Source organism: Gymnoscopelus microlampas (genome assembly GCF_963454915.1).
Source record: "Gymnoscopelus microlampas genome assembly, chromosome: 24".
NCBI lineage: Eukaryota > Metazoa > Chordata > Actinopteri > Myctophiformes > Myctophidae > Gymnoscopelus > Gymnoscopelus microlampas.
In genome coordinates, this window is record NC_139961.1 from 33,596,564 (window position 1) to 33,622,857 (window position 26,294).

The window sequence follows — 26,294 nt, forward strand, 5'->3', positions numbered from 1 at the left end:
TTTGTTGATAGTGATGGTGTGCAGTCCTGGATTATAACATTGATACGGTGAAAAGTCACCATGAACCTCTGACAGTCGACTCCAGCTCTGAACAGAGTATGGCCCTGCCTAACTCTGGTCCCAAGACTCTCGCCCTGCAGACAGCAGATCAGTAACAAGTTTGTACACTATATATTAAATTTAGTAAAAACAATTGGCCTGTCCTTTACCTCCTCGAACTTATTCTTACAAAGAATTCAGCTACATTCAGCCCCTGTACATTTTGCTTAAAATATGAACACTTTGCTGACACAACAAACCTGCTACTTGCTTCAGATGACAGAGGATGAGAGCTTAGGGACCAGACAAAGGTTTTAACTATGAATCCCGCTCCCCTACCCACACAATATAGACCCAGCAGAGTATAGATAATGCACTCTACTGCATATTCCAAATACAGGTTCTTTTTTTCCCCCCAGTTTAATTTTTGTTTTGCACCCCAACTGGCTCCAAGTCCGTTTTGATGCATACAAAAATAAAAGGAAAACTCTGAATATGTACACAGAGGAATAAAACTGCACGGAAATGCAGCCACTTGGGATGTAAAACAGAGAAAACTAGCATTAGAGCACTCTCTGCTCAGCTTGTATTTTCAGTAGTGACCAGTCCTTATATGGTCATGCCCCTACCTCCCATATTAATGGCTCCACGAGGGCCCAGCTCACCCATTCTCATTTCCTGGAAGAAGTGAAGAAGAACCTTGAAAACAAAAGCCTCCCAGCGATCGTTACGGACCGCGGCACACTCATACACTACTAGAAAAAACTAACACATAGTACTGTATTACTGAGGATAATTGGTAGCCTATGTTAACAAATATGGCTGAGATTTCACCATACTTAGAGTTTGGGCAATACAGGCTACACATACGGGGTAAAATGTCAACTTATACAAGGCCATCTGGTCTAAACAACTAACCACATACAAGCTAACTGGTATAGCATTTCCTTGACCTCAAATAAAATGAAATGTCCAGATACAATAATGTTTGCATAGTGTATTAACTATATAATACACCAACTATAAAAATGACAATTTTATCCATAATCATTTGTAAAAGGGAACTAAACCCTAAAGTGTAAAACACACTGCTGGCGCATGTCAAAACAGCTGCCCCCACTATTGTCTATGTACAACGCCCGCACCGGCGGAACTCAACGCATGTCAATGACGGTGTGCTGCACAGGCAGGGTGTTTTGCATTTAAGCCTCTTCTGTGAGTTTGAGCTTGGTACTGCAATGTAAGATACAGTGCTGCAGCTAATAAGCTTAATAATGGGCATATTAGAGATAAGTATGCCACTGTGAAAGCATTGACAAAAGTACAGACTATTGTCATTTGGCATAAACACACTACGGTATACATTATTTTAGCTGCATCATTGTTGTTTACATCAGTGCAATAAGTTTAACGATGCCCTTAGATTAATTGTAACCTTTAGATGGCAGAAAACTCACAAAATGTCTAGGGTTTAGTTCCCCTTTAATTTTTCTTACGGTTTTATTATGATCAATTGCTAAACCCATCCCAATATCACAATCTCATGATTAGATATATACATTAGATGCAAGACAAAAAAAATACTATTATGCACTCATTCATTCTTCCAAACACACAAAATCACACTGTAAGGAAGGCAAAGGATTCCAGAAACACACAAACTATCCCTACATAAAACAGTCACATCACTCTTGCTTTCTCCCCTTCACACACACACACACACACACAAAATATTGCACGAAATGCAAGGAATGATTTCACTGACTTGGGTTAAGCTTGGCTCAGCAATAAGACATAAATATCCCTAATGAAGGAAACCATTTTTGACAACTCTGTTCAATTCAAGAAACTGTCCACACTTAACTCAAGTCAGGCAAACCAGCCCAAGATGACAATTGTCCAGAAGGAAAATGTCATTACATAGTACATAATTCACCAATTTATACCAGCATCAACACAAGCCTTGGGAACTAAAGTTTTCCCCAGACATAGAACATGATAAAACATGCACCAACGACACATAAAAAAATAAAAATAAAAAAAAAGATCCCTTCATCCTGAACTCACCAGCCACCAAGAGACACGTGACCACATTGCCACAAAAGTGTCTAAGCACAAAGTCATCTAGGCCTACCATTATGTACTGTAGATGTCTCAAAGAATTAGGAAAATATGACTTTACTATAGGTTGGTCTGTGTAACTACGTCACAGTGCCGAACCGACCGATATGTCTGAGTCATAGTGTTGACTATGCTCATATATGGAGATCTTTGTATACGTCAGTTCTTGTCGCTTTTATGCCCATATATGGAGATCCCTGAGGTTATCCGTATACATGCCCATATATTAGCATGCCCATATATGGGCATTTCACTTGATTCAGCAGTTCGAATCAACTGCCGAATCAATTGTTATGTCTGAATCAGTGACATGCCTATATATGGGCGTATCGGGTTTGTTTATGGTTATGTCCGAGTTATAGTGACGTGGCCGTGGTCCTGCCTATATATGGGTATATCAGGTTTGTTTATGGTTATGTCTGAGTCATAGTGACGTGGCCGTGGTCCTGCCTATATATGGGCGTATCAGGTTTGTTTATGGTTATGTCAGAGGTCCGTCAATTTTAACTGACAAATGGGGGGGTGGGCTGGTCGGCACGCCCGTCCAACAGTTCTACTGTTTACAGTAGCACTGTTGGGCAGTAGCACTTAAGTTGTTTGCATGTTACAGGCTAAACATTTTAAGCATGGTGTAAATGTGGTGTACAGTAATCTTGGTGAAATTTGAACTATAAAAAAGTTTCAAGTTTAAATAAAAACTAAGTGATTTACTTCATAATTTCATTGGTCATGAAATAAAAAAGGTTTCTCATGACATAGGCCATTTTGTTGTATGTTGCAAAGCCATAGAATGTATGGCTTATATCTAATGATTCTTCTTTTTTTTTGGTAGCACCATCTTCAGGAAGACTTCTTTTCTTGTAGTATGTGTAACTTTGAATATTTTAAATTTTTCTGAACAAAAAATGACAAAAAATGCACCAAACAGGATAGTCCGGTCTCATGCAAAGTTTGTACTTTGATCAAAACTTCACAGTTCAAGGCAACATTTAGAATCAGCAATGTTATGTGTGTTACATGTGCAAATTTTGATACATTTAAAACTACCACAAAAAATGACTTCATCATCCAGGTCTAAAAAAGTATACAGCAAATTTGGTAAAAGTTGAAGACTTGTATGGTTTTACAGCGAGTGATGGATAGTCATTTCCACTAAGTCGCAGTGTATTAAAAGTGTCTTCAGATTTGAGCCTACATTTCAGTGAAAGGTGTAAAGCTGTAGTTCGTATTGTACAGCTGACTTAATTCACTTTTTAAAATAATTAATTTTAGGTGGTTGCTATAGTTCATCACCACCAGACGAATCGGCCTGATTGAATCAGCGCAAAGAAAAAGTTATGACCTAACCAGACAGCGAAGAAAGAAGAAGAAAGAGGAAGGAAAAAGGAGAAAGAAGGTTGAAGAAAGAAGGAAGAAGAAAACAACAGGTTACCTGGCCGGACACCTAAATATCTTAAACAAGCTGCAATAAATTAAAGAAATGGCACATGGAGAGCAATTCAATTCTATGTGAATCGTGGTTATTTCTAAGGCCATGAAAAGGAAGTGTCTATAGTTTATATTTAAAAATCATATGGATAGAAGACAAATGATTGTGCAAGGTGCAATGGGTATGACTGTAATAATGAATTCTACATCCAAGGGTTATATTCATTTCCATTTTCCAACATTCTATTGTTGCTAGGAGATGTGTTAAACACTTGTCAACATCCTGTCAGCTGTTTAAACCACTAGGCAAATACAAATTAAAAAAATCTCACAGTGTTGATACCAAACAGGAAGTTCACAAAGGCTGGAATGTACAAGACAGCAGTATTAAGCCTGAGTTATACTTCAGTTAGATCCTAGTTATACAGATCAACAAGCTCACAACGCAACGTGTTGTGAGCTTCTTAAAAGTCTAGTGTCAGTGTGTGTGACACCCGTCATAACAAAGTATAAATCAGGCTTTACTGTGAATAGTCCGAAATGGTCTGTGTATATACAGCACAAGTTTAGAAATGTAACAAAAATCATTTAATCATTTTGTTATGATGGGGAATCCGATTATCTTCAAGATTTAATTTAAGTCTAATTGTGCATAAGCATGCAGTATTTCTTTTGTGTGATAACATTAGAATACAAATAAATGAATCCTGAAATATACAGCAAGTCTCAGATGAGCCAGCATGTGAGTTTGTGTTAGTGCATCTCCTCAGAACAACAACATATCAGGGTAATATGCCTAAATTGGTAAACTAAAGATAGTAGAAGTAGCTTCTTCATGCAAATTAAATAATTGTGAAGACTGCAATACAACGTCATGTATAAATAGTAAATACATAAAATTGTTAACTATGCAGTCAGGGAGTTCAACCTAAAACAGAGTAGGGTTATATAATAGGGAAGTTGGGTCAATTTAAACACAGTAATTAACCCAAGAATACTTACCATGGTATTCACAAAACAGCTACTCATATGAACATCAACTAAATAACAGCCTAATAATAACAATAATTTGTTTTAAAGGGAAAAGTATAAAAATAAGAACAATAATTTGTTTTAAAGGTAAAAGCATAAAAATAAGAAAGCAAACTACATGTATAAAATATGCTAATTAATTGTAATCCATTAAGCGTAACAAACTCCTTTCCCACTTGCACTGAAAGACGTAAATCCACTGGGAATGTTCCATACTGACGTGATGTGGGAGCTGGAGCTGATATATTTTCTCTTTTTTTATTTGTACATGCACATACTGTTTTCTTTTAGAGACTGTGTATAGTCCATAGTAAATATAAAGGTTTTTCTAACCAACACTGTTCTTGTGAAGCAGTTTGTCTATTTAGGCAATGCAAGGCATTGGCCAGTTTACACCAGGCTAGTCTCTGAACTAGACAGCGAGCTTTACAATTACACATTTACCCATAATAGTGAGGCTAGATTGTTCAAGTATACTCTTGACTACATTTATATTTATACCTAGCTCATACACTATACAAACCCTGGGTGATCCAAGTGCAGAGCCAAGCGAAACCCTACAGTAAATCCCCTTTGGTTTTGGTACCTTATTTCTAATCCCTGTAAATTACTACCCATTTACTCCCTCTTATTCTTTTATTCATGAAGCTCTCCCTCTCTGTATCGGTCTTGTGTTTCTTACTGCAGTGCAGCTATGACAACCGCATTTACCTTGTGGGATCAATAAACGTCAGTCTGTCTGTCTGTCAATTTTCTGTCTGTCTATTCTAGCTAGATAGCTATAATCTTCAGCAATATGAGAAAAAAAATAACTACTTGACAAGAACAATGTTGGTGTAACTAGAAGTGCAGATTATGTACTACTTGCGATTTTTCTACTACCCAGGCAGTCCTGGCACAAAGACAATGCAACTCTCACGAGTTGGCATTTCCTGGTTTTACACAGACAAGATGCAAGTGCAGCAAACACTCGGAATACATGCACCATCTGCCAGTGACGGTGATATGCACACTGACAATCTTCTCAGTTTATATGTATTTCCAGGTGGCAAACAAAATATATCTTTGTTCCGACTGTTTCCCAAGTAGGATTTATGTTCATCCCAGATACATAAAGTATTATTTTATGTTCACAGAGAGGCCAGGACAAGGTAGTCTTGAGCCTTATTGCATAGTCTTAAATACTTTAGACAGCATTATGTAATGTGTACATCTAATGTGGGAACAGAAACCACACAGAACTTCTCCATAAAGGAGGCAAATTGATGAATGACCGTCTACCGCCTTGGTCAGATATTTATCCAGCAGTGTTATGGACTTAATGTGGGAAAGAGGCTATAAATACAAGATATTAATGTGGTAATAGTTAATATTGTAACAATACCAGCTAATAGAACAACATCTTATGCCCCCAATAACTCAACTGCTGGCTTGTTATACTGTTCAACAAAATGCACAACTCATAGCAGGCATCTATGTGTGTAAAGAAACTACAAAAAAAACGAATTGAAATGCCAGCAGCACTGCAAAATATAAAGTAACAGCCCTAATGGGCCAATTAATTAGGGTATAAATGCCTTAGAGAAATCCAAATCAACCATCCAAAAACCCTTTGCAACAAAGTGCACAAGACACTATAAAGTAATCTACAGGGATCTGATAAAGGGTTCATTTTAACATAGCACGGTATCATGAAGCCTCTAATATAGGGTTGCAAGTTTATGACTATGTAGCAACATATAAAATAGATTATATAAACACAGACCGTAATTAATTGTCGTAAGTTGTCATATTTATATTAGAAGCCAATTAGAGAATAATTTGTCTTTTTTGCTAGATAGCTGTCCAGGATCAATAGCCATTGTATCCCAATGTCTACAGTGGTTCTCAAAGTGGGGTCCAGGGACCCTCAGGGTTCCTTTAGGTGGTCCAAATGGACCCTTACTGATTTGAACTCTGAGATTGTACAAATGGATCACATTTGTACACTCTCAGAGTTATGGGGGTCCTTGAAACTTAAACTATCAATATCTATGTATATTTCATACAAACCATATCTATCTCTTTCAATTGCGATCTTATACTCAGAAAATACCCTCCAGAATAGTATTCATCCATTAAATCCTGATACTTGAATAATAACATTTTCACAGGAGTACCTCTGCGGTTATAAAAGCAGGTTACTGACACATTTAACACATACACAGAGACAGAACACACACACATCCAAACATAAAACAGACACAAACAAACACTATACTTTAGGTAGACATGACTGCATAAATATAGAATGTAAAATAATCTACATATATCTACTTATAAGAAAAGGTGTGCAATATTATCAACACATTAATAATTTAATTGGGAAGAAAATGTTGGTCTAAATAAAGGGGGCATGATGATCCAATCACACTTGATATGAATCCAAATTGTTCAAAAAGCTGAATTCAGTTGGTTTAACTGCCTCAATTCCATTGGTTCTCACCATTTTGATTACAGTGTCTGTTACTATTGACCTTATCTTCCAGAGTTGTTTGACATAAGTACATACACGTCTGGGGCTATAAAGGTGACAAATATAAAACATGAGGCATGCTCCCCTTGATGTTTAGAATAATCTGCTTTTAAAAAAACTATTTCTGATATGTAATAAAACAAAACAAGATCAGTTTAATAAATACATCTGTCATTTCTATAACCATTTTGATTTAAAAATTTGGGTTAGCCCTTTTGTTAAGAGGCTGTCTTGTTAGAAGGAATTAGCAAAAAACGTTGAATATTATTTTATCCCATTGGGAAATCTAAATAATTGTAGCCTTTGTGGTAGAATGTTTTAAGCCACGTGGCATGGACAATTTCCAATAAAAATATATGAACAAAAATAAAGCAGGTTGACATTCGTGTGGACTCACTGTGTCCTTTACGTGAGATCATGTGATCTGGTTGTAGATTTGTGTTTGTGAAATAAAAACATTCTATGAAGTAAAAAATTGCAATAAAGAACAGGTGCACCTGTAGAGTGTTTTACTATGTGTGACAGTCAGTCAGTTCTCATGTCACCTAGAAAATACTGGGAATAACAATAAACACAAGTTAAAGGAGTACTTCACCAGAAAAACAACTTATATTCAATCAATTACACACCCCATGAAGCCTTGATTTTTTAGAGATTCTTTTGAGGTAAACTACTCCTTTAACTATTCAAGTCAAACAAATGGAAGCCATTTTAGGTTCCTGACAGCCCAGCAGCTGCCGAGGTGGTACAGGGCTGACCTACCCTGCTGGGAGACTGCAAACATTGGTTAAGATAAAGATTCTTTTGAGCTTGGATCTGAATATCTGGTGAATATCCCAACTTGAAATTGTATTTACTGCAATAGTGTGACAGAAATAATAGTGAGAATGGTGTTATTTTTTAACAAAGACGACGATAACCAGACTGCAACTAAGCAGACAGACTGTTGCATATATTAACATAGTACAGTACAACAATAAGTGTGGTGGCCAGACAGTTAAGACTGCTGTAAAACTCTACAGTCTAAGTCTATGGCCTCTGCAGTAACAGGTAGATTGGGAAGCTGTATTAGGTAATGGTCAGGGAATGACAAATATGAGCATCTTACTCCCCCCTCCATTAAAGTGTCTCTTTTGCCCACCTAGTGTTAACTAGGTGGGCAGTATCTTTCTTATTTTACCAGATGGGCTCCTTCTCAAATCATCAGTTGGTTAAATTCTGGTTCTCATTACTTAAAGGGTAAGACCACTTTGGTAGAGGTTTGGGTTGTGTAGTTACCTTGCCATGATGTAACACCAAACGTGGACAAGAAATCAAAAATAATTGCTCCATTGATTAGAAATTGATAATTCAAAATATGCTCCTCATTGACTTACATTGTATGGTAAAACAGCTCTCAAAGTCACTCTTTTAGCACGTAAACGAACACAAACAAAGCCGATTCAGACAATATAGAACATCATCAAACCAAGTACTGTTTGTTTTTTTTATAAAAATGTGAACTTCCTGTTGATTTTACTATTTGAAGATCCGAATCCGGATCCGCGGATCCAGTCCGGGTTTTCTTCTTAATAAAAATGGTAAAATCAACAGGAAGTTGACATTTTTATAAAAAAAATAAACAGTACTGGTTTTGGTGATGTTCTATATTGTCTGAATCAACTTTGTTTGCATTCGTTTATGGGGTAAAAGAGTGACTTTGAGAGCTGTTTTACCGTACAATGTAAGTCAATGAAGAGCATATTTTGAATTATCAATTTCTAATCAATGGAGCAATTATTTTCGATTTCTTGTCCACCTTTGGAGTTACATCATAGGAAGGTAACTACACAACCCAAACCTCTACCAAAGTGGTCTTGCCCTTTAAGACGTATTATTTTCTCACTGAATGCGCACAATTCCTGTGGGTGACCAATTTCTAGATCAAAACATGTGTAGTCTAGAGATTCAATGAGGTAGAGGTACAACAGACAATATGACCAGTATGTTAATTAAAAAAGGAATGTGTTTCGACTGTGTGTGTGTGTGTGTGTGTGTGTGTGTGTGTGTGTGTGTGTGTGTGTGTGTGTGTGGGGGGGACTCCGGGGAACTTCTCAACACAGCAAAGGACTGGAGGAGAAAAGTTATTACAGATTAAATCAACATCAAGTCACACACTTCAGCATCTGCTACAGTACATGCATACTGAAGATTAGGGACTACGGTCATTGGGCCATTGACTGAGAATTAATTCATACAATTCAGCGGTTTTATTTATGGGTGAGAGATGTTAAATCTCTTGCTTTAAACTATAATGGCTTGTGTGTTATTACAAAACTGATATGAGAACGTTTACACTAAGTAGGCTACTTAATGTGTTCTTCATTTACCTCAATACATATACTTGAATAAGCCCAAGTGCTCTACTAATTCTCTAGTGTATTACAAATCATGAGCTTAGCTAAAACCACAGAAACATATACATGTATACATATAATGCGCTACGATAATTTTAGAAATGGTTATAATCATTCTTGAAAGCTCTGCTTGTCAAGGTTTGATAATATTATAATATTACCACTAGCTTAGTGGTATTAATGTATTATACAGCAATAATTTGACACTTCTAGGGCTGCAAAGGGTCTGCAATTTTTATGTTAAGCTATGGAATTTCGGGAATGTTGTCCAATTTCAATAAATAAAATCTTAATATAATTGTACTTATTTTGGGGAAAACATGCACATATGGCAATACTAGGTCTTGTGGCATGCTTTGGTTAAAACATCCTTATTTAATGGAAATTCAGCTGAATTGCAACCACGCATAGAGCATTCAATGTGCAGTGTATTCTTTCTTTACATGTAGAGTTAATTTGCCAGCATCCCATTTAATCAGAATTCAGTATTATTCCAACCCTCTGCATGCACAGTGCACTCCTCCATCATAATGTGGCGATTAGCAGAGCATCGCAGCTCCCGCCTACTGACTATGCTTTTATCAGTTCATTCACGTTAACGCCCAGTGATTAGATTCAACCATGCCAAACGCTGCCTGGCCTCACTTGCGGGGCATTCAATTTTATGAATGGAATGACGTAGTCACTCACTCTACCTGAGTCGGTGTCTGAGCTGAGTGAGGACTGGAGGTGGCTGCCCTTTGTTAAATTGTGGTACGCGCGTTTCCCCCCGAAGTTTCAGTTCTGTGTGGATTCGCGTATTCCGTGTTCCGATAGTGGAGCTCACAAGGAGGGATACAGTTCCTAAAAAGGGATCGAACCGATCGCCAGGAGAAACCCTCGGTCTGTGGGGATAATCTCGGAAGGAAGCAAACGCTTGTAATTATCAGCACAGAGGTGATCGTGAATACTGAACACTGAACTAAATAGAGCAGGAGGGTTTCATACAACGAACTGATACCTTGCGGTTTTATCGGGAGCGGTGAATGTTGGTACTGTCATGGGCTTGGATCTAACTACAAAGAACTTCTATGCGCAGCCTTATGTAGTGGATAGGACTGAACATTACTTTGTCAGGTGAAACGCCTGGCTGGCACCCCAGACTATTTCTTATACGGTCAAACAGTTACAATATTTACTGATAATTCTCACCATATATTGTATACTATTGAGCTCACTACTGCACAATCTAAGCCAAAGGACTACACGCTTTCAGGAAGGTTTTGATTACTGGGCTGAATACATTTTAGATTTCAGTTAACTAACAAATAGTACTAATTCAAAGCTTAATATTGCTCCAAAGTTAAGCTAAACTGGAATAGGAAGGGTCACCATTATAGGTGTATTACATTATGTCCCAAGCCCCTATAGACTCAGAATTGTCATTGTTAGTAGGACAGATTCAAAATTATGTTTACATACTAATACATGGAAAAGACTGACACTGTTGAGCAGCATCTTAAATGATTCCTTTGAGTCCAAACTGTCTCATTACCCTATACTTCTTTAATAACTGTTAAATCCCATATTCCCTTAAATTCCTATGTAGTTTCCACCTTTGAATATTCCCAAATTATTCAACCATACACATTTCCATGAAAAGGTTAAAATAAAATGAAAACATTAACCAAAATAGTGGATCAAAAGAAGCCTGATCAATTATCTTGATACTCTTTTTTTTTTATCATAGTGAGCACATTATGGTTTAATTTGGCATTTTGTTTTGTAAAAAGACCAAACATGTCAGTCACTAATTAATCACAGGGCTCCAGACTGAGTGCACCCATTTTGGGCAAAATCTCCCACAAATCTGTCAAGTTCAACTACAAATTTGCATTTGGTTGCACCAGTGCAACTTACATTTAACAGGTCTGTGTGTGGAAGTGTGGGTGGCTGTGTGCACCTAAATTATATGCTGGTGCACCCACGGTACATAAAAAAAAATGTTAAGCGCACCACTGCAACCAACTAAAACGTTAGTCTGGAGCCCTGCTAATCAACAAAAACATGCATTTGAACTAAAACACTGAGAGGAGAACAGTCCTTTCTTATCGAGGTTGAATTTCATTATTATGCAAGAAGCTAATTGTATAGATCCAAGTGGCAACTTCAAATAAGTACTTGTGTCTGTTCTTAAAGGTACAGCTCTATGACACAATAACAGAAAACACCAATAAGTAAGAGTCATGTCAAAAATAATCTGTAAATGTGACAACGATGGCCATTCAACATCTAGGTTACCTTATTACCCATTAAGTTTTATATTTGTCAGTATTTTGTCAAACCACAAGAAGAACATGGGGTAAGGTCAGTCAAGGGTAAAAGCACTGCATGACTATAATCAACATCCCTAACCAATACGCTGTCTCTATAAGAAATGCATTCGAAGTACAGTGACCAAGGCTGCACACGGGCAAATAAACCTCATGACCTCGCAAACATCTGAAAAGAATAAACCCACAATCCCATCCCACTTCAAAGAGGTTATTCATTCTGGTCAAAGGAACCAGGGGCAGTCTTCAATAAAGTTAAGAGAACTTTACACTAAGGCGAATTTATGATTCTGCGTCAAGGTGCCATCAAAGGTGTCTGTGGTGTTGGCATAGCTACACAGGTGTTGTCGTAAGTATCTGTGGTGTTTGCGTAGGTACAGTACACAGGTGTTGTCGTAGGTGTCTGTAAACACGGGTCAGTGGTGCTGGCGTAGGTATGCAGAATGCTATGCCTTATGCGCACTTCTTCAAATATGGGCAATGGATGCAATGCGGACACTGCAAAAAATGTAGTTGTTCTGGGTGGTCCACTTCACTAATCTCTCTCTAGGCGTGATCAATTATAGCAATGAGTCGACTTACAAAAAGGGCACTTTTTTTTTGTTTTTGCTTAGCCGTTATCATGGCACAAACCGCACTACACAGTTACAAATATTAATGTACCGTATTTTCCGCACTATAAGGCGCATCTGAGTATAAGGCGCACCTTCAATAAATGTATTATTTTCATACATAGGGCGCACCGCATTATAAGGCGCATCCGCACTATAAGGCGCACTGACGGTGCGCCTTATAGTGCGGAAACCAAGGGAACCAATATTGATAGATATATAAGGCGCATCGGATTATAAGGCGCATCCGCACTATAAGGCGCACTGACGGTGCGCCTTATAGTGCGGAAAATACGGTAATTGGTCGGTTTAAGAGATTGGGCAATTTGGAGGCCACCTATCGAGTCATTTGGAATGAAAACAGTGGCTAATTGACCTGAGCATCCCTATTGTGGATCTATATAAGTGTCTCTATATTATACCGTCTCTGCCTCTTGTGTAGTCTAGAACGAATGTATGACACGGCTATCTAGTTGTACAGCAGTCGTGTGACAATACACCGGTCAAGTCTACACAGAACTATGAGTCTTTATGACACAGTTACAGCGACACCTTGACGCAGAAGGATAATACAGTCGCAACTAGTAGTATTTGTCTCAAACATGTATGTGGATATGGGTGTACTGTAAATATATTTGACAATGCAACATGGACATAATTGTCTGAGTGTGGTGTGTAGATTTGTATAAAGGGGGCTATTTTAGTTGGCATAATTCATTAAATGTTTTCCCCTTGTTGATAACAGGTTAACAAAAGGTTAAGAAATAGGAATGTGATGCGCCTGCCCCCTTCCTATATCCAAACACTCTTAATCTTGCATGTTTTGTGTGCAGCATTATTATATTCTGTTAAAAGCATGGATGTAGGTGTTGGTGTTACTGGAGTGGCCTGTAGAGTGTTACAGAATAGGTGTGTGAGAGATACAGAACATTCCTAGGTACTCACGTTGTCCATGAAGTTGGACTTGAAGCCTTCTGGCTGTCGTCTGATGTCTTCCTGCTCCCTGTGTCTCAGCATCTCCTCTTCTCGACGCCTCCTCTCCTCCTCGTGCCTGGACAGGGGAGAAAGGTGACTAATCAGTCAAAGAGAAAATTAGTCAAAGTCTGCTTGTTTATACAGCTACAACTACGGTAAAAAGGCCCAAATCAATTATTAGATTTTCTAATACAACTCTATGGATGTGTAACTCGAGATGAGTATTTTTGAGTAAAGTGTTGTTGAACTAATGCCTCAGCCTGCAAGGATATTGTTAAGGAATTCTGAATATCTAAAGTGAGACATTTCATTTAGAGAACTCTAAATTGTGTATGCTTATGTCCCGTTAATGTGTAGTTATGTTGTAAAATGTATTCTTAAATGACCTGTACCATTGACCTGTAACCTAGGGTTACTACCATGTGTTGTTGTCAATACAAGGAGGAAACCAAATTGAGTTAAACACAGTTAATCAGCATTTTATGACCATGTATGTCAAGTATATACTGTAACTAACTTCAGAAAGAGGGCCTGATGGACACAGACTCTTACCCATTGCATTTCTTTGCTACATTGAAACTGTAAGTCTATCTCATGTTTTAGTACTAAAATAATAATCACTCAGTCTTCTAAACCTGAGCTTTTGTCATTGCCTTATTTCTGTCCATTTGTTTTTAACCGAGTACCCATACAGATCACATTCACATTATCCTCACATGATCAGACATGCAGATTTTAAAGGTTACAAAATGTGCTAAGATTCCTGGCAGGACATTTTCCTTCTTTGTGTTCATTGTCAACACTGTTTAGCTTGGTTTTAGCTTGGATAAAAACATGTCATCCATTTTAAAATATGCAGTTAATTCCGTCACTTTTGTTGTCACTGCATTCAGAGTCCTATTTTCACTATAGGACTCGTGGGCACAAGTGTCATAGCTCTATTGTTTGTTCCCAGAAGCTATTGTAGCTCCGTACGTGGATCTTATTGAGAATACTAGCAACAGTGTTTTAGAAAGTGGTTCAGTAATTGCTTTCTTGCAAACTCAAAACCTCCCGAAAACAACTGTTACATGAAGTTCTGACTGCCTTATGTATGCCAGGTCACATGAGACACTACTATGGAGTTCAATTTCAGCTCCTAGTCAAGCGGCAGGAATGAGAGTGAGCCTTCCATAACCAGAAACCTCCCAGAACTGGTGATGTTCTGTAATATTCTTCTCTTTTTTTGGGGGTTCTAGAAGGTTTAAGTGGTTAAAGCAAGATGAGAACCGCACCTCATCTCTATCTGCTTGCGTTTTTGCAGTTCCTGGTTACGAAGCTCCTCCAGCCTTCTCAGTTCCTCCTGGCGCCTCATCAGATCTTAGAAAGGGGAGAAATTAATAGAGACAGGAAATTAGTGAAGAGCAGAGTGAGAATCGAAACATGTATTATCTGTCCCATAATGAACATAGGGCATTGCCGTTTGGTTCTACCATGAAGGCTTGAGAACCAAGCCTTCGCATTAGGCTGAGCTTAAAAGACCCCTTTTGCTCGCTATAACAATCTAATCTCTAGTTATGCTACCGCCAATTATGTTATGCTACTAAATGGATCTCAACCTTCCATTGTTGGCGTGTTCAATTGATTGACGGTACAATGATAGATTAAAAGCCTTGATTTGCATTTATTACATGTTGTATGATGTAACTCAATAGCACCACTCCGTGGCTTGTAAGTAGTACTGCAAATGGTCATTGTTTTAAGTGGCAGTAGGTAGGTTGTCTTGGTGATTTTGCAAGTAAGATTTTGGACGATTAAATCAGCAAAGACAATTATTATTTTTCTTACAGAGAACTTGAGTGAGTATAGAAAAAAAACATCAACATCGAGCAAGCCTAGCAGGTATGCACACGTGGAGTCTCTACCTTGTCTCATGAGCATGAGCTGGTGCTCATGCTTGGCTGACTCCATCTCGGTTTCCAGCTTCTCTTTGGCCTCTCTGATGTTTAAGTCCACCTGCTCTCTCTGCTGCTTCTCCATCTCGTCCAAAGCCTTCCAACGAGACGCGTACTCAAACTCAAAGGTGCCTGGCTGGGCGAAGCGTGGTGGCTGCTCTCTCTCTCTGGAAAATAAAACACACGGAACATTAAATACTGAGAACAAGAGTAGCGTCCCAGCAGACCATAGACCTTTAATTAGGATTCAACTACTAGTATCAGACAAAAGCTTGGACACACCTTCTCATTTACCCGGCTAACCGGGTCCCCGGTTCTAATACTATAGCCTCGGAAACCCATGCCCTTTCTTTCAAAAGAAAAAAAGGCTGGGAGAACGTTGCAGGAACGCTGGTCTTAGGACCTTGTTATCTCCTAACCAATCAGAGTGCAGAGGGCGGGGGGGGGGGGTTCTTTCAGTCTACTAATACTATAGCAGCACCACAGCAATGGACATGTCCTGTTCACCCCGATTGTAATGTAAAGACTAATAATGTAAAATGCTCAGCACCTAATTTCCATGAATGACCGTGCCCTTTTGCAATGGAAAGGAAGAATTGGACAACACATAGATAAGATAGAAAACCATGGGTCCCTGAAGAACACAGTCAGGAACCATTGTTATAAGTAAGCCATCAATACATTTGCACTCCACATACTTGTGATACCCTGGAGTTTTCTGCAGGAGTTTCTCTGGCAGTCCATCCTCGTCATCCAGCTGCTCTGTGGGCTCCACAATGACTGGACGAGGGGTGCTGGGGAGGGCAATGCAAAAGGTTCAAACAGACTCTACATACGGTTGTTATAAGGTACTCCACACATACTACAGTGCTGTCTTACTGAAGGGCTTACACTCATGCAAGGCTAATGTACCGACAGTGATAGGCAAAGGGACGATTCATGGCCGAGTGCTCCGTCTTATCTTATGACCTACCATTATAGGGAGGTTACCACCATAGTTTGTTCAGACCCTATAATAATGCAGAGCACCTCGCCATTATTGCTGTAGGTTCATCGATAACATTTTATTATAATTCCAAATCAAAACAAGCTGTCCAAAGACACTTTACATGTAGAGCAGGGACCCAACATTTGTCCCCCCCAGAGAGAGCAACAGAGCCAAGGAAAACTCCGCTTTGGCAAATGATGATGCAATCTTTACACAGATAATGCAATTTAAATGGACATTCAAATAACCATCATGAGGTCTTTTAAACTCCTTGTTGTGGATATTCCACTGCAACATCTGTCTGTATTATTTGATTGATCTTTCTATAGATTTGTACAGGCCAAAGTATACACAAAAGTGCTCAAAATGGCAGAATGGAATTCATAAAGCCTGTTAGTTACAATGAAAACTACACAACGGATGTAGAAGTATAACATAGAAATCAGTCTATCTAATGTAATCTAATTATCTCTGTGAAAAACATTCCATTATTGGGTCTAGTCAACTGAAAATAAGAGTACCCGCAACACACAAGTCTGGGATTCATACTCATGCTTTGCATGTTGTAGTACAAAAGGATACACTTTATCCCATTAAGACCTGGAACTGTGTCATTTTTAGATTTGAGCTAAACAGCATTATTTTACACTTTGGGCTATTCAAAAATAGCAGATATACAAGCTCATAGCGGGGCACCGAGTGCAGCGCTACGAGCTTGTAGATCTGCTATTTTTGAAAAATCGTGAAAATGGGTGCAAATCTTTGAATATATATATTTTTAAAGCGAACATTTTTAACTCAAATCTTTGCTTCTGGGGGTCCCTGGAACAAAATATTTTGATGGGGGTCCGCGGCCAAATACATAGAATTTTGGGGGTCCTTGACATGAAAAAGATTGAGCACCACTGATATAGAAACATACGTTTTTGAGAATACTGTTGAGATTTAGGAGACATGTAGAATAGAACTAAATTCCATCTAAAAAGTTGCAGACTCTTTTTATCACACACACACACACACACACACACACACAATGCTTGCAAGCCTCTTACGTGGTGAGTAGCAGCGCCCCCTCATTGCAGCGGTCCAGGGCTTTGCGAGCAGTTGGTTTGTTGGCAAACTCCACAAAGCCCTTTCCTGTTGGACGCCCACGGTCATCCACCACCACAACGGCTCGTTCTACTGGCCCAAACTCAGCAAACGCCTGTGGATTCATAATGGTTTAGAAATCAGACCATTTAACCCATTAAGACCTGGAACTGTGTCATTTTTAGATTTGAGCTAAAACGCATTATTTTACACTTTTGGCTATTCAAAAATAGCAGATATACAAGCTCATACATAAGCTACGAGCTTATACATCTGCTATTTTTGAAAAATCGCGAAAATGTGTGCAAATCTTTGAATATATATATTTTTAAAGCGAACATTTTTCAAATCTTTTGCTTCTGGGGGTCCCTGGAACAAAATATTTTGATGGGGGTCCGCGGCCAAATACATATAATTTTGGGGGTCCTTGACATGAAAAAGATTGAGCACCACTGGTAAAGAAACATACTGTACGTTTTTCAGAAAACTGTTGAGATTTAGGAGACATGTAGAATCGGCTTCAGGTCTCAATGGGTTAAAAAAAGATCAGAATAATTTCATTGAGGTGTTTGTATGGCAGGAGGCGAGTTGGAATGACAAATGCAATTACAAAGCACTTGAGAAAAACAATTAAAATAACTATAAAAGCGATGAGCAAACGTGCACAACAGTTTGTTTGACTACCTCTTCCAGCAGCTCGTTTGTAACCACGGGAGACAGATTGCGCACAGTGAGTGCAGAGCCATGTGTAGCAAAACGGATCCTTATAGGTCGGTTTTTCAAGACAGTCCCGTCCAGCTCTGCCTTGGCGATCTCTGCCAGTGTACGGGTTTCCTGTGACACAAAGTAACATGGAGGATTTAGAAAAAAAAAAGTCCTATACCTCAAAAGAATCTTACTTCAGGAACAATTGTTAGATAATTCAGGTCTACTGTATGGTTGAAATGAATGCCAAAATATTATCCCTTAGAAATGTTGCAAGAGCCTCATTTTGACCATGCAAAATTAATGCTAAACAATACACTGCAGGCAAATAGGATTATGGTAAATACACTGTGTATTCGGCAATAACATGTGTCGGGCTTTAGTATTAAGCAACACTTTACTCATTAGATATCCACCAGAAATTACTTCACCTATTACTCCATGAAAAAAAGGAATGCGTTACACCATTTTTGCATCAATTGTAAATAATTAATGCAATAAGGGACAGGAACGGTAACTATTTTCTTCTTGCTATGGCAGAGAAAATGTTACATTTCCTGTTTACTAAAGTATGCATGATGGCCTATGGAGCCTACAATTTTGTTTTAGCATGACAGTAGCGACAACCGCCTACAGCTGAATTTTCTGTGGACATACAGGTATGTAACAAGCACACTATTGAGCCGCTGCATGTTGGACCACTATGACTGATGAAAACAATCTTGACTGTTGGATATTTTAAAATACTTTGCGGACTAGTGCAGAGCATTGGGACCTGAGGCATTAATCAGGGGGTACCAATGCGCCACCAACAGCAGGGGTACCCTGCGCTACCCAGTACAGTACGGTGAAGTACCAGCCCATCACCATGGAGCCTAGGGGTTTGAATCCACCGCGGTGCATCCGGTTTGGCCAAGAAGCGTCTAAAAGAACACAACTGGCTTGTGTTCAAGGAGGGAAGCCGGGCAGGGAGGGTGATATATTTGTTAATGCAAGACACTACTCCTGCTGCTGGGGCAGCGCCTGTCAGCAGGGAGGGGGAAGAGTAGGACAAAGGCTCTATGTCCTCCCGGTGGGCGCTCCACACTGGCAGGTGAGCCAGTAGGGTACAACGGCAGTGGCAAGCAGAGGGAGGAATTAAATTGGCACAACTAAATTGGACGAAAAGGGGGTAAAAATAATTGGCTTTCTAAACATTTCAATAAGAAAAGGGGTATTTATTATTTGTAGTGATCCCCAAGGGGAAATTATGTTTGAACCAGAAGTGTTCTGCTCTAAATGAGTGCATGGTGGATTAATGTCTTGCTCAGGGACATTTCCACATGAAGCCTGGAACAGCAAGTGACCACTCTACCTCCCGCCTCAAACAATCTATTTGCATGATTATTTATAAAGACAATAATGCACCAGAAATCAGCAGTTTCATTCCTTAGTGTTCCAATGATCAAATAGTTACTGCAGAAGTAAACTGCAAAAAACATGAGGGTTTGAATTTAGCACAAAGATATCACAACAAATGACACAATTATAAAGCAATTACAATATCAGATTTCTGAAATAGGCCCTACTTCCAAATGACAGTTCTTTCAGTCTTACAAGACATTCTGACATGTGACACGTGATATAAATAGGAAGAAGGTATTACTTACATACAAAGCCTACATAAATAATGTATGTATCTAAGTAATACATACATTCTATTACTAACCTTAGATCAATAGATCATAGATGTATTTTATCGGGTCTGACTTTTACTTTCGGTAATAGATCATCATAGATATGCAAATGTCAAAATCAATAAAATACATCTATGATAGTCTTGATCTAAGGCATACATACAAATCCATTTGCATGATTATAAAGACAATAATGCACCAGAATCATACATACATACAACTTTATATACATACATACAGACAGCAGCAAATCATTCATGTGAGTCCTCCATCTAATCAGAAGTCAGAATTTGACAGGTTAGTGAATAATTTGGTGCAACACCGTTACCATGGGCAACGCTCTTCCTGGCTCCTGCTACAACAAACAGTAAAAAACAACAAAAAAAACTCAATTTTATTGCAAGCAAATTGAAATTACCAGGCGAATGAAGCCGAATCCACGGTCTCGGTTGATGAACACCTCGTTCACCTCGCCGTACTTGGAGAACATCTTCTTGAAGGCCTCTTCAGAGATGTCCGTGGGCAGGTTGCCCACGAACAGACGGCAACGCTGCGTGAACGTCTTCTCCCACGGCCTCCGCATGCTCTTCAGGTCCAGGATCATCTCCCGCGCCAGATTCTGTGTGAGAAACAAATTATTTAATATTCATTATTATATTTATATTATAAATAATATATATATTATTTATATTATATTTATTAATAAAACATATTTTCCCAAAGCATTTTTTTTTTTTTTAAAGGAAACTTTGAGGGGGGGGGGGGGTGGTAGGTGGACAAATACACATGAATTTGGGGGTCCTTGACATGAAAATGTTTCAGAACCACTGGTTTAAGCAACATTTGCAAAGAAGCCCGAAAGAATACAACCCAAAACTAACCAATATTTCCAAGCAACTTTACAGAAAAACAAGCCCAAAGTCGCTTACGCTTATTATAATATAGATGGATATAGATTTCTTTATTTCTGTGTCATGCACCAAAGGCGCCCCACCCACATAGACTTACAGGACACAACATATAAATCATCATAGGTGTACAATATAAAACAAAATAAAAACTTTTTTTTCAAACTCCTTCAAACATACAGAACATTCTGTCTTTTGCCCCCAAGCCTTACACACAAAGTCTGCCAAAAAGAAAATACCTTTCCTAAAAACACAATTCAAATCTTTGATAATCATCTGACCAAAAAAGTTAACACAAATAGATGACATTTTACAAAATAACAACAAATGTCTTAATTCATCATAATGGTGCAGTAAACTCAAAAATTAACCTCACTTTCAATTACCTCCAAATCACACACAAACTCTATTCTCCTCAGCAGTACCAATGAATATACCTGTTTCTATATGGCTAATGGTAAGGTAGAATCTAGAAACTGTGCACAAAAAAAGATCTTTGATAAGCGGACATGGCAACATTCCTGACAATCTCCTATTTCTCAAACAGTCAGCTATTTGAAAATAGCAGATCTACAATACTTGTAGATCTGCTATTTTCAAAAACTCTTGAAATAAAATGTGGAATATTTTTTTTTAAACATTCTAACGACACAAATGCTCCCCAGCCTCCCCTGGGGCACAACACATTTATGAAAATATTTGGGAACTGGTTTAAAAAAAACTGGAAGCAAGCCTAAATAATTAAGTACAACGAGCCCAAAAAAACACAACCACCAATTTTTACAAGCAACTTTACAGAAAAAGAAGCACACGGTCGCTTATACTAAATGATTTCTACTCGTTTTCGTTTATATGATGTGTTTGCATAGTATTGAATATGTGTCAGTCATTAAATGTTTCAATGAATTGAGTACAAAAGATCCCAATGGAAACAAGCCGTAGTGCTTTTTTGGGTTTAAACATTCTATTAACGGACCTTGTATTGAACTGTACTTCCCTGTGCTTGTCTTTGCAAACTGTTAAAGTAATCAATCAATCAATCAATAAGCGCGGACATGGCAACACTGACCGGGCCTTCCCCGCTGCCCTCCTCCTCGTCCTCCGGTCTTGCCTGTGGAGGCGGCGGCGTGGGGCCCTCTTTGTTCGGCCCTCTCTGCTGCTGCTCTCCGGGGGACTCGGTGCCGCCGCGTCTCGGCGGTGGTTGGGGGGAGTTGCTGTTGTTGTTGTTGTTGCCCTGCTGCTGCTGCATGCTCACTTGCTTCAAATTTCGGTTAGCCATTCTTTTACTCAGACTTGGGAGTGTTGTTGTTGGATATAATTATTTGTTCTAATGTGAATGAAAAGCTGTGTCGACGCTCCGGAGCTCCTGTCAGCTAAATGTTCGGTGCAGCAAGATGGTGATAGACTATCTGCGCGCGCACATTCAGAGGCAGAAGTCCTCTTCTTCTTCAGTTTACTTGTTAGTGTGGCAACCAGCGTTTAAGGGGGCATTACCGCTATCTGTGCTGTGTTGGAGCGTGAGCCAGAGACAACGGAATAATTATTAGCTTTTAATAGAAATTAGTATGGCTGGTATGGTACTTACAGTATAAGGCTGGTAGCCTAGATTTTAAAACTATATATATATATATCCTACTATAATTCTAGTAAAGCTGACGGTGGGTGGGTGGGTGGATGGGGTCTTGGGTCTCCGATCAAACTGCGCATGCGTCGTGTTGCCAGGTTTCGCGAGAGAAACAAGCAGCGAGGTCTATGAAAACGACGCCAAACCAAACGAACCCTATAACACCAAGATTGGCCCTAAAGCGCTTACAATCGGCGGACATGGCAACACCGACTCTACACCATAGACCCCGCCCACTCTCTGCTGTGGAAAGTAAACACTCCAGATTTGTTTCCCCACACACGATGCACATTAGCTCCATAAAGTCGTCATCGTGACTTAATCAACAATGTAAACGTTTCATCAACACACTTTATGAACCTTACTGTGGTTAATATTATCAGTGCTACCCAAGTAGTCCATTGAAAAGTATTATTTTGGTGTATTTTGTGTATTGTAACTTGGACACTGTAACTTAATGGTAGCTGGGGCGACGCGTTGTTGGCTCATGGTTCAGAATGCCTCATGGGTATTGTAGTCATTTTCTGCTATTTCGGTTCTACTGTGATAGACTGTGCTACATTACCTGCTGTTTAATTGTGAATCATATATGCTATGAATATATGGTAATACAATGTTTATTTTCCTGTATTTCCAGGTTTATGACCTGAGTCATCTATGACCTGTGTGTCATCTGTGTGTCCAGTACTTTGTACTGTGTTGGTTAAAAAAGACAAAACACGAGTTGTGACAAAGACGTGTGATTCTCTGATTAATGTTGTTAGTGGTGTAAAATGCCATCAAAAATATACTCAAGCCTGCTGCAGGGCAACAGAAAATAGCAAGCCTATTTTGCTCTTTTATATAGCAAATTTTTATATATATACGAGGGGACGCGCGCCCTTCACCGGGTATGGTGAAGGGCGCCCTTCACCGGGTATGGTCTAGTCCTACTATAATTCTAGTAAGCTGACGGTGGGTGGGTGGATGGGGTCTTGGGTCTCCGATCAAACTGCGCATGCGTCGTTGTGTGCCAGGTTTCGCGAGAGAAACAAGCAGCGAGGTCTATGAAAACGAGGCCAAACCAAACGAACCCTATAACACCAACATTGGCCCTAAAGCGCTTACAATCGGCGGACATGGCAACACCGACTCTACACTATAGACCCCGCCCACTCTCTGCTGTGGAAAGTAAACACTCCAGATTTGTTTCCCCACACACGATGCACATTAGCTCCATAAAGAACGGTTCTATGTCGTTCTCTTCCAGGATCGGGCGAACGTCCGCCAAGGCTCCGCTGTTTACATTACATTACATTACAGTCATTTAGCAGACGCTTTTATCCAAAGCGACTTACAATCAGTGCAATCAACAAAGGTAGGGAACGAAAGCTACTAATCACCAGAGGTTATAAGTGCATTTTCTGCAATAACAAGCAACCAAGAGCATACCTAGCGCTAAGGTAAAAGTGCAATATATCAGCTACCTATTTCCTTAAACAGATGAGACAAAATAGCTAAGTCAAATGAGCAGGAGCTAAAAACAAATAATTGTATTGACTAAACAAGATCCAATAAACAATTCAACAATAAAACAAGCATTTGTACAACTAGTTAACAACAAGAAGGCCAGGCAAAGAGGAAGGGTAGTGTTTCCTGAAGAGGTGGGTTTTCAGCCTGCGGCGAAAGATGGGCAGTGACTCTGCTGTCCTGACATCAGTGGGAAGTTCATTCCACCACTGTGGGGCCAGAACAGAAAAAAGTCGTGACCGTGTCGATCGACCAGAAGGACCGTTGAGTGGCGGGGGAGTCAGTCGCCCCTTGGTGGCCGACCGGAGTGGTCGGGAAGGGTTGTGGGCATTGACCAATACCCGGAGGTAAGAGGGAGCTGTTCCTTTCGCTGCCCTATAGGCTAGCACCAGGGTTTTAAACTGAATGCGAGCCGCTACGGGGAGCCAGTGCAGGGAACGGAGAAGGATAGTTGTGTGAGAGAACTTGGGGCGGTTGAACACCAGACGAGCCGCAGCTTTCTGAACAAGCTCCAGGGGTCTGATGGCAGATGCCGGAGCGCCAGCCAGGAGGGAGTTGCAGTAGTCCAGGCGGGAGATGACCAGAGCCTGGATGAGCACCTGGGCTGCCTTCTCCGTGAGGAAGGGCCGAATTCTCCTGATGTTGTAGAGGAGGAATCTGCAGGACCGTGTCACTGATGCGATGTTAGCCGAGAACGACAGTTGATCGTCCAGGGTCACACCCAGATTCTTCGCAGTCCGAGTTGACGTCACCACAGCGTTCTCAATGGTGATGGCCATGTCTCGGTGAGGACAGCCCTTCCCCGGGATGAACATCAGCTCGGTCTTGTCCAGGTTGAGCTTCAGGTGGTTCGTCGACATCCACTCCGAGATGTCAGCCAGACAAGCAGCAATGCGTGCCTCCACGTGTGTGTCAGAGGGGGGGAATGAGAGGATCAGCTGGGTGTCATCGGCATAGCAGTGGTAGGAAAAGCCATGGGAGCGGATGACAGCACCAAGAGATGTAGTGTAGAGAGAGAAGAGAAGAGGACCCAGAACCGAGCCTTGGGGAACCCCAGTAGTGAGCCTGTGTGGTTCTGACACAGACCCTCCCAGCTTCACCTGGTAGGAGCGACCCGTCAGGTAGGATGCAAACAGGGAGAGTGCAGAGCCTGAGACCCCCATCCCCTCGAGGGTGGAGAGGAGGATCTGATGGTTCACTGTGTCGAACGCTGCAGACAGGTCCAGGAGTATCAGGACAGAGGAGAGAGAGTTCGCTCTAGCGGCATGGAGTGACTCCGCCACTGCCAGGAGGGCAGTCTCTGTCGAGTGACCCACTTTGAACCCAGACTGGTTGGAGTCCAGGAGGTTGTTCTGGTGGAGATACGAGGACAGTTGTTTGAACACAGCACGTTCGAGAGTTTTAGATAGGAAGGATAGAAGGGAAACCGGCCTGTAGTTCTTGACTTCAGAGGGGTCAAGTGTCGGTTTCTTGAGGAGGGGGGTGACTCTGGCAGTCTTGAAAGTAGAGGGAAAGTAACCAGATGTCAGAGAGGTGTTAATAAGGTGGGTTAAGAAGGGAAGAAGTTCAGGTGCAGTGGACTGCAGCAGAGGGGATGGGACAGGGTCCAGAGAGCATGAGGTGGGGCGGCTAGAGGTAACAAGGAGAAGGACCTCGTTAGGAGAAAGGGGAGAAAAGTGGGATAGAGAGGTGGAGGGGGGGGAGAGAGGAGTAGATGAAGCTAGAGAGGGGAGGGTGGAAGAGGGACGGGTGTGGGTAGTGCGCAGGGCACCAGCCGGGGGAGGAGGGAATGAGGATCGGATATCGTTCACCTTCTTGTCAAAGAAGTTGGCGAAATCGTCAGGGACGAGGGACGAGGAGGGAGGAGGGGGAGGTGGTTGCAGGAGAGAGGAGAAAGTTTCAAAGAGTTTTTTAGGGTTAGAAGCAGAAGCCTGAATTTTAGTGCAGAAGAAAGCAGCTTTAGCAGCTGATAGAGAGGAGGAAAAGGTAGAAAGGAGAGATTGGAAGGTAAGAAGGTCCTCCGGGAGGTTGCCATTTCTCCATTTACGCTCAGCTGCTCTTAGGCTCCGTCTCTCAGTACGCACTGAGTCCGACAACCAGGGTGCAGGTGGAGTTTGGCGTGCAGGCCTGGTGGTGAGGGGACAGAGATGGTCCAGGGAAGAGGATAGAGTAGAGAAAAGAAGATCAGTGGCAGTATCGGGGGATAGTAGAGCAAAGGATTCGGGGGCAGGGAGAGCAGAGAGGACAGAGGAGGAAAGATCAGAGGAGGATAGTGAGCGAAGGTTGCGACGTGAGGAAATCATGTGGGTAGGGAGGGGCTGTGGGGGGGGGGAGGAGAGAGAGAGAGAGTAAGACATGAGGTAGTGATCAGAGAGTTTCTTACCCTTTTCACTGGGAGGAGGAGTGACGGACAGGTTAGCAGTAGAGCAGCC

The 26,294-nt window shown here is 40.5% G+C and overlaps 1 protein-coding gene across 10 annotated transcripts in view; it reads right to left on the minus strand.

The window, feature by feature from the left end:
• pspc1 (paraspeckle component 1) overlaps positions 1-22,139 on the minus strand; it is a 33,600-nt gene extending 11,461 nt beyond the window's left edge. For 4 of the 10 annotated variants that reach the window (XR_014600282.1, XR_014600283.1, XR_014600284.1 and 1 more), the window contains exons 1-8: positions 21,799-22,139; positions 20,240-20,440; positions 18,125-18,274; positions 17,404-17,555; positions 16,053-16,157; positions 15,334-15,524; positions 14,704-14,788; positions 13,400-13,526 (exon numbers count right to left, since the gene is read on the minus strand). Coding sequence is in view for 4 of the 10 variants with exons in the window: in XM_084050848.1 (XP_083906974.1) it covers positions 669-717; positions 13,400-13,526; positions 14,704-14,788; positions 15,334-15,524; positions 16,053-16,157; positions 17,404-17,555; positions 18,125-18,274; positions 20,240-20,440; positions 21,799-22,008 (1,270 nt within the window). In the remaining 6 variants the exon portion in view is untranslated. Of the gene's footprint in view, positions 1-668; positions 718-13,399; positions 13,527-14,703; positions 14,789-15,333; positions 15,531-16,052; positions 16,158-17,403; positions 17,556-18,124; positions 18,275-20,239; positions 20,441-21,798 lie in introns of all 10 variants that reach the window. The other 6 variants (XR_014600281.1, XR_014600285.1, XM_084050850.1 and 3 more) reach the window with 5 other exon arrangements.
• Positions 22,140-26,294: the final 4,155 nt, after the last annotated feature.